Here is a 9,488-nt window from a genome sequence, read left to right as displayed (position 1 = left end):
TTTTGGGATCCGTATTACACAGTAGGTGTCAGAAAGCACATTTTAACTGTTGCGAACGCCGTTATATACGACAGAAGAAAAGAACGCCCACTACATAAAGTGCACGAGTGCAATAACTAAATTCACGCTTGCAATCCTTCTAAGCAACACCGTTTTTAGAAACTTTGGAAAAGGTTAAAGTATACAAAACGAAGTCCACTCTGTTACATTTATGTTTCCAAAGTGTAATTCTGTATGACATTAAATGTTTGATCGATGAGAGAAATGTACAAAATGTCGGCAAAACCCATCTTCTCCCACTGCCGGCCAATGGGCTTTCTCTAATAACCATATTTGGTAGTGAGTGGAACCGCCGACCGGATGCTTCACATTTACACATCCGGATCCATTGTTCTATCTGTGATTTTACTGTGGTGACCTCTTTGTTGCCTATCTACCCTGAACCTCTGTTTTCCACCCCTGCTTGCGATCAGAGATGCCGGGGTTGGATTCATCGCCTAGTGGGTGCAGTATTTCAACATAATATGAAACGGTAACATAGCTAGCTAACGGTTAGCTAATAGCAATGTAACGACGTTAAACACAGCCAAGCCAAAGGTTTCCCCGTTTATCTGTTGTCAACTGCTAACGTTACTATTATTGTAGTTGATATGAATACTTTCCATAGGAAACAGTGTTAACTGACTTTGCGATGTGCATAAATAATCGAATCCAACAAAATAATAAATGCAAATAGTATATAATATGTATATATATATATATATGTGAAGGATCCAACTAATGAATACATGGGAAGATACTCAATAGCTAGGTAACGGTAGTTCACTGACTTGGCTAAGTAGCTAATGGGCTAGCCATTTTCTTTATTTTTCTACTTACTAATCAATTTCTGTGGTTTTTAGGCGTTGACAGAACGGTGGAAAACATTGGAAGACTCCCACCAGATATATTGGCAGAAACAGTAAGGACATCCTGTATCTGTCATTTCTCTTGAGACGCCTAAATAGTACCACGTATTTTTCAGCAGTACTGATTAGAGTGATAGGCCAATCCAGAGCCATATACACTGAGAATACCATTCCTTTTTAAAAACACATTTCTGGTATTGAGTTGCCCTCAGAACAGCCTCAATTCGTCAGGGACTCCACCAGTTATCAAAAGCGTCCCCTGGGATGCTGTTGATTCCAATGCTTCCCACAGGGATTTTGAGTGATGGATCATTCTTGATGCAACTGCTGCACATAAAAAACCCAGCAGCGTTGCAGTTCTTGACACAAACTGATGCAGCTGGAACCTACTATCATACCCTGTTCAAAGGAACTTACATTTTTGTTGCCTTACCCATTCACCCTCTGAATGGCAAACATACACAATCCATGTCTCAAGGCTTAAAAATCCTTTTTTAACCTGTCTCCTCCCTTTCGTCTACACTGATTTGAAGGGGAATTAATAAGTGACATCAATACGGGATCATAGCTTTTACTTGGTCAGTCTGTCATGGAAAGTGCTGGTGTTCTTAATGTTTTGTATACTCAGAGTTAGGCCAGGCCACCATGTACGCGCCCATATAGAACTTAATTCTTGAAATGTTGGCGACGTAATAACACGAGAGCAACTCTGACAGGCGACAGGGTCAAGGCTAGAAGGGTTTCCAGCTTTTGTCAAATTAACATCAAAAGTTTATATTTTGTGTTTTAGCTAAACCTTTTCCAAACCTTAACCAAACTCCTAACCTGCTACTAAAAGTCAAATCTGATGTAAATTTGACAAACTGGATCCCTTCTATGAAATGACCAGCTGTAAACAAGCAAAACAGAGCAGTGAATTCAAGACGTTTTTATTGATTAGCATTCGGGATATATATATATATACAGTTGAAGTCAGAAGTTTACATTCATCTTAGCCAAATACATTTAAACTCAGTTTTTCACAATTCCTGAGATTTTATCCTTGTAAAAAATTCCCTGTTTTAGGTCAGATAGGATCACCACTTATTTTATGAATGTGAAATGTCAGAATAATAGTAGAGAGTGATTTATTTCAGCTTTTATTTCTTTCATCACATTCCCAGTGGGTCAGAAGTTTACAAACACTCAATTAGTATGCCCTGGCATTCATTCATCAATTCACGTGTGCCTTTATTTATCTATTTATATGTGCATGCTTTTATTTCAAATGCTGACAGGTTTGGTCTATACATCTATACTGGCACCGACTACACTTGTTCAGCTGCATCATCATTGACAGAAACAAATAAAAAACATTTGGACCAAATATCCCAATAGTGGTCGGTAGACCATAGTCATATGTATTAGAGTGCATCGATACAGCGACCGACCAGTCACAGTCGGATGTATTGAAATACAATACTTTTGTATTAGAGAGTGCATCAATGCAGCAGTCATCAGTCACCATTTCAGGAGCTGTTGTTATTGAGGATGTGGTTCTGATAATCTCCTCATGCAGTGTCAGCAGATTCTGAGTCATCTCCAAGGACAGGTCAGGGGAGTGGATTCCGCTGAAATCTCTGATGTAAGTCAACATATTTCCACTGTCCTTTCTCTCCCTAAACTTAACCATATTTACATGATCTGATGTTGTGATATGTTTTCTTCCTTTTTCTGTACAGAAGTTTCAAAGAGCTGGGATCCGACTTGACCAAGAGGCTCTACAGGAGGTTGTCCAATTTCTCTTCTTAACATTCAGGTATTGTAGCTGTTTGTGATCCGCAACCACTCATCGGCAAGTTGCAAAACAATATATATATATCCAACGTTCAACACATGGATTTTGTTTGCTCCCCTTTGGTCAGGAACCAGTGGTGGGGTAGTGGCTTCAGGGCCATGGCTATGATTTGTTACTAAAGTAATTGGTTTTATGTATTTGGAGAGTCTTAAGGATATTCCATGGTGGGTGAGTTGTGGGTTTAAATGCATTTGGAAAGTATAGAGACCCCTTGACTTTTACACATTTTTGTTACGTTACAGCTATATTTTAAAATTGATGAGGAAATGTAATTTTTATCTGTCGACACACAATTTCCCATAATGACAAAGGGGGAACAGATTTTTATCATTCTTTTGCAAATGTATCTAAAAAATAATAAAATAAACATTTACATTAGTTTTCAGACCCTTTGCTATGAGACTCGAAATTGAGCTCTGGTGCTTCTGGTTTCCATTGATAATCCTTGATGTTTCTACAAATTGATTGGAGTCCACCTGTAGTAAATTCAGTTGATTGGACATGATTTGGAAATGCGCACACCTGTCCCATGGTTGACAGGGCATGTCAGAGCAAAAACCAAGCCATGTGGTCGAAGATATTGTCTGTAGAGCACCGAGACAGGATTGTGTCAAGGCACAGATTTGGGGAAGGGTACCACAACATTTCTGCAGCATTGAAGGTGCCTCAAAAACCCAGTGGCCTCCATCCTTAAATGGAAGAAGTTTGGGACCACCAAGACTCTTCCTAGAGCTGGCCTCCCGGCCAAACTGAGCAATCGGGGTAGAAGGGCCTTGGTCAGGGAGGTGACCTAGAACCCTATGGTCACTCTGACAGAGATCCAGAGTTCCTCTGTGTAGATGGGAGAACCTTCCAGAAGGACAACCATCTCTGCAGCACTCCACCATTCAGGCCTTTATGGTAGAGTGGCCAGAATGAAGCCACTCTTCAGTAAAAGGCACATGACAGCCCGCTTGGACTTTGCAAAAAGGACTCTCAGACCGTGAGAAACGAGATTCTCTGGTCTGATGAAACAAAGATTGAACTCTTTGGCCTAAATGCCTAGTGTCACGTCTGGAGGAAACCTGGCACCATACCTGCTGTGAAGCATGGTGGTGGGAGCATCATGCTGTGGGGATGTTTTTCGGGGACTGGGAGATTAGTCAGGATCAAGGGACAGCTGAACGTAGCAAAATACAGAGATCCTTGATGAAAACCTGCTCCAGAGAGCTCAGGACTTCAGACTGGAGTGAACGTTCACCTTCCAACAGGACAATGACCCTAAGAACACAGCCAAGACAACACAGGAGTGGCTTCGGGACAAGTCTCCAAATGTCCTTGTGGCCCAGCCAAAGCCCAGACTTGAACACGTTCGTTCGAACATCTCTGGAGAGACTTGAAAATAGCTTTGCAGCGACTCTCCCCATCTAACTTGACAGAGCTTGAGAAGAATGGGAGAAGCTCCCCAAATACAGGTATGCCAAGCTTGTAGTCATACCCAAGAAGACTGAAGTTTATAATCGCTGCCAAAGTACTGAAAGGTTCTGAGTACTTTATGTTAATGTGATATTTCAGTTAATTTTTTCTAAATGTGCGACATTTTCTATAAACCTATTTTTGATTTGTCATTATGGGGTATCGTGTGTAGATTTCTGAGAATTTTAGAATGAGGCTGTGACACAACAAAATGGGGAAGGGGTCCAAATGCACTGTATATGTTGACTGGTTTCAGGCGTCTGTTAAATAAACACGTGTTGTATTTTTAACAGGTCGACTGAAAAGAACAACCTCTCTGCTGATGTACTGGTAGCTAGGCTGGGAGAGGGCAGCAGTAAGTGGTCCAAAGCTGCCCTTCAGGTGCTCCATCGGCTATGGAGTGATCAGGGTGCCCTAGTCAATGCGCACCAACAGTCCCAAGCCATGCTTAGCATCGGACAGGTAGGCCTACACCCGGCTACTGGAACCCACCAAAACAAATCGATTCTTTTGCCTAATTCCAGGTCAACTCCTTGCTCCTTAGCCTGGTCCCATATCTATCTTTGCTGTATAGCCAAGTCCTATGGACCACCAGGCTCCTACGCCATAGGTACTTGTGTATTTTTGAAATGGTTGGATATGGTTTAGAAATTATAGAGGGCAAGGAAGTATGCAGCACTTGAAGTGGCCAGAAGTTATGGAATTGGGTACTGGATTCTCCTAATTAAGGATGGGGAGTTGTACCCACAAAGGGCAAGTGTGAGTGCAGGCTTTTGCCCCAGACAAAGCTACAGTATTATACACCTAATTTAGCTTATCAACCAATCATAGTGTTCCACAAGACTGAAGCCACTTTCCAGAGCATCTGCAAGGCAGTCACACTGCACAAATTGATCAATTATTGAATGCCGTGTTATCTACAGTGTGTCCTTATTTAAAAGTTGCATCATATCATTGTTGCCATTAATACTAGTTTGACCACCAGCAGGCATTTTTGTTGGCATCTTATCAAGCTTGTTAGCGCTTGCTTACTTTTCCACATAATCCTACAGCGGTCCATGCTGGCCAAACATTTTGATTGCTATACCCTATCCGAAAGAACATATTCCAAGGTTTTTAATGAACCTTGTTTTGCCAAACAACACAATGTTTTACAGATGGTCTCCCTTTCAAAATTTTTCCTAGAATAGCCATAGCTCCATGCCCACTGATGATAGTCCCCAAATCAATATTTGCTAATGATCATTTTATTGGATTCTGTTATGTTCCGTCATTGTTGTAAAGGTCTGGGGAATATACGCATGTGATGTCTGCTGAATTAACAAAACATGCTGTTCTGTTATTTTGAAATAAATTGTCTTAGTACCATGTTTTATATGAACTCAACAAAATGTTAATGGATTTATTTGTGATTGTGTCTATTACATTGATTTATTAGACTGGTGGTTATTGGTAGGCTACTCGATTCCCGGCTATTCTACTGTTAAAATGCATATGGTGCAGGAGACCATGGCGCTTTGAGGAAGAAATGCTAAAAGTTTGTCTTTTATGATATTTATCTCAATGTAAGGCCACAGCTGGAGTGTAAAATACACATATTTACAGAAGTCAGGGACAGGTGGGTTCAAGGTTTTTATTTAAATGATATAGGCCTATAGCTCCCACAGTCCTGTTTACTGTAGGTGTTAAAAAATATACACTTATTTATAAATAACTAGGCAAGTCAGTTAAGAACAAACTCTTATTTACAATGACTGCCTACTCTGGCTAAATCCGGACGACGCTGGGCCAATTTTGCACTGCCCTGTGGGACTCCAAATCCAAATATTGTCTGTACTAGAAACTTTCAAACCATTTTTTGATAGCACTGACTGAGATTGATTATTATTGCATTTGTTGTGTTGTTTATACTGTTAGAAATATAGCTTCATTAAATTGATTAACCCGCTGACTGTAGGACTCCAGTGTGAGAGGGGGTCTGAATACTTAAAAAAAAAATGTTTTAAATATACTGTAAATGCTTTGCCATCTGTAGTTGCAAGTGAGCTGTTGATTTAACCATTGGTGTGCCTGTCTAGCTGGTGGACATGCAGTGGAAGCTGGGCATGGCGGTGAGCTCGGACACCTGTCGCTCTCTCAACTCCCCCCACGTCTCCCTCCTGTTGAAGATCGCAGACACCTCTGGACAGATCTCCCAACGGTCCTTTGAAATGACCATTGCACAATTCCAGGTCAGTTTATTCTTCATCTAAAAGCAATGGATGAGTGATGTTTGAGATGATTGAATGGTTTGCTTATATGTTGCTACTGTACAACCGTCCTTTACCCTTTACACCAACACTTTTGGGTCCTGCTCTTTTGGAAACCGGGCCTATTGTGTGTGTGAGTGAGAGGGAAACATTGCATCAGAAAAAACATTCTGAACAAATTACGATCTATTCTATTTACTGGCTGACTTTTCCTACTCTCTTTGCAGAACTTCTACAGGCAATTCAAGGAGATGGCAGCTGTTTTGGAAACAGTGTGATGTTCTGTGGCCCAGAAACCCCTCCATGCCCTTATTTACATTATTGGTAATGTTTACGCTCAAAGCATTTTGTGTCCACGAATGCTGAATTCCAGTGGTGTAAAAATACTTTAAAGTATCTGTACTTTACTATTTAAATTTTTACCTCACTACATTCCCAAAGAAAAGTATGTACTTTTTACCCTAACACCCAAAAGTACTTGTTACATTTTGAATGCTTAGCAGGACAGAAAATTGTCTAATTCGCACACTTAAGAGAACATCACTAGTCATCCCTACTGCCTCTGATCTGGCAGACACACTAAACACAAATGCTTTGTTTGTTAAAAAAATAAAAAATACAAATAGAGTAAAACCTGCCTCAGTCTACTGAATACCTAACCCTGGGATAGAGTTACATTTTTCTGTGCGACAATACACCAGAATGGCTTTCCAAGAGATTGCGTGGTCCAGTCTTAAGTCAATCAATGATCCCCAACAAAATTGACTGAGCTCGAGCAATTTTGACAAAACAATGGATATACAGGTTATTGGGCCACCATGAGCCAGAACAGCTTCAATGCGCCTTGGCATAGATTCTGCAAGTGTCTTGATCTCTATTGCAGGGATGAGACATCCATTATTTTTGGTGTTTTGTTGGTAGTGGTGGAAAACATTGTCTCAGGCGCCGCTCCAGAATCACCCATAGGTGTTAATTTGGTTGAGCTGTTGTGACTGAGAAGACTGGCGTATGATTTACATTTGTTTTCATGCTCATCAAACCATCACTCAACTCTGAGGTGTAAATGTTTTAATTTAGGTAAAAAAATCAAATACAAATTTCACTTTGAACATGTGAATCAGGTTGTGTAGATTAGTAGGGGGATTGAATCCCTTTTTAGATGTTTGAAAGCTGTGAAAGGGCTGTGTAGTATGGTTAAGAAAGGGTGTGTGTGGTCTGGCTGATTACGAACTCAGTCCTCCTAACTTCAGAGTCTGGGGAGTCTGTTTGACGTCGGCACGATGCAACGGAAATTAAGGTGGCTGAGCTTTTACTGTTTGGTTCTCCTTTCTCACTCAAACACCCACATGAACAGCCCCCTTCCATTACAACTGATGGATTATCAAATCCAAACGAGAAATAGAAGCTCACTCTATTTCTGAGCTAATGTTGTACCAACAAGCAAACCCCTGTCCAGAACAGTGGGGTACAACTCTCCCTCGCTGTGTACCATGTGGGCTGCGTCAGCCAGGCTAGTGAGTGTGCACTTGGGAAGAAACAGATCTCTCAAGTTGTCTCTTTAATTCCCAAGTGCAGCGTTAACTAACTTATTTCATGGATATACCTGGTGGTGACTATTATTCTTATTTATGCCAAATCACCTGTGCTCTTATTCTATCTTTTGAATGATTCTGAAAGCAGCTGTTACTTTTAGTAATGTGTTATGCATTCTTATTGATGTATACATGAAATATTCCTTTGCCTTTTACTTATTTTTGTTGCACTTTGACCCCAGGGTACTACACCTTTATATCTGTAATGTCTGTCGTTTTCATCACGAATGGACTAAATAACAAGTACAATGTGTTTCATTTGATACAGACAGCCATTTGGTTTTGGGGTCACTTCCATTTCAACTCAGGAGACAAATAGATTTTCTAATCCCAGGCGGGAGTGAGAGCTGTTATATGTTGCTGATAACTGTGGCCCCTTACGTGTGTGCACCTTGAAAGGTTAGCTTTCAGTATTAGCCAGAAACGGACAGTTCGGGAAAATGCCAGATGGGCTGGTCTATCTTTAGCCCAGTGGGCTTGTCTCAATTGAGGGTTTTGTACTGAATTATTATTTGGCTAATAATGGGGCCTCAATGGAAAAATGGGCAGGTGTGGGGGCCTTCTAGGAAAAACAAATATGCTGATGGGTTAGAAATGCCCTGGCAGATGTCTGGCTCCAGGATAAAGCTGCCAGGAGGGGTGGAGGTAGTGAAAGGCTCCTGGGTGAGACCTTTTTCTGTGTTGTTTTAAATAAACACCATTAACCAATGTATCACACTTGTCTGATCTGTGTAAACGTCTAGATCAAACCCCTGGTCTGCCACAGTACGTGTGTGTATAGTGCATCTGTTATCGTGTGTGTGTATAGTGCATCTGTTATCGTGTGTGTCTGCACCTATGTTTATGTTGCTTCACAGTCCACGCAATTCCATAAGATGTATATTTATCATCATCAGTTACCTGATGTGGAATAGAGTTCTATGTAGTGATGGCTCTATGTAGTACTGTGTGCCTCCCATAGTCTGTTCTGGACTTGGACTGTGTCTTTTACCCTGTTTAATTGGCATATATACCTTATATTAGCCCACCTTATGCTTTGCTAGGTTTCATAAACAACCCTTTTAATTAAAAACACTTTAAATAAACTCAGAAAAAAAAGAAATGTCCTCTCTGTCAACTATGTTTATTTTCAGCAAACTTAATGTATAAATATTTGTATGAACATAAAATTCAACAACTGAGACAAACTGAACACGTTCCCCATAGTCTGTTCTGGACTTGGACTGTGAAGAGACCTCTGGTGGCATGTCTTGTATGGGTGTCTGAGCTGTGCGCCAGTAGTTTAGACTGTGTGCTAGTCATTTAAATAGACAGCTCAGTGCTTTCAAAATGTCAATACCTCTCACAAATACAAGTAGTGATGGAGTCCATTCCTCTACTTTGAGCCAGGAAATATTGGCATGCATATTATTAATATTAGCTCTCTGTGTACATCCAAGGGCCAGCA

At 40.7% G+C, this 9,488-nt stretch overlaps 1 protein-coding gene across 2 annotated transcripts; it reads left to right on the top strand.

The window, feature by feature from the left end:
- The first annotated feature begins 367 nt into the window (after positions 1-367).
- Positions 368-7,082, top strand: commd6 (COMM domain containing 6). Of its 2 annotated transcripts, none has more exons than XM_046359248.1 (7): positions 368-500; positions 903-961; positions 2,467-2,532; positions 2,630-2,706; positions 4,494-4,662; positions 6,279-6,431; positions 6,677-7,082. In XM_046359248.1, exons 1-7 carry the CDS (start codon positions 476-478, stop codon positions 6,725-6,727), a joined length of 600 nt encoding a protein of 199 aa, XP_046215204.1. In that variant the 5' UTR covers positions 368-475; the 3' UTR covers positions 6,728-7,082. The 2 variants fall into 2 exon arrangements, with proteins under 2 accessions (XP_046215204.1, XP_046215213.1); XM_046359257.1 differs by having other exon boundaries at positions 390-532.
- The last annotated feature ends 2,406 nt before the right edge of the window (positions 7,083-9,488 follow it).

This window comes from Oncorhynchus gorbuscha, linkage group LG01 (genome assembly GCF_021184085.1).
Source record: "Oncorhynchus gorbuscha isolate QuinsamMale2020 ecotype Even-year linkage group LG01, OgorEven_v1.0, whole genome shotgun sequence".
Taxonomy (NCBI): Eukaryota; Metazoa; Chordata; class Actinopteri; order Salmoniformes; family Salmonidae; genus Oncorhynchus; species Oncorhynchus gorbuscha.
This window is presented reverse-complemented; position numbering and strand designations above follow the sequence as displayed.

Excerpts from the sequence above, each read along its gene's own strand:
- commd6 (XM_046359248.1), top strand. The coding sequence starts at position 476 with ATGCCGGGGTTGGATTCATCGCCTA. Across the intron at positions 501-902 it reads GGGGTTGGATTCATCGCCTA|GCGTTGACAGAACGGTGGAA; the intron begins GTGGGTGCAGTA and ends TGTGGTTTTTAG. Across the intron at positions 962-2,466 it reads CAGATATATTGGCAGAAACA|TGTCAGCAGATTCTGAGTCA; the intron begins GTAAGGACATCC and ends CTCCTCATGCAG.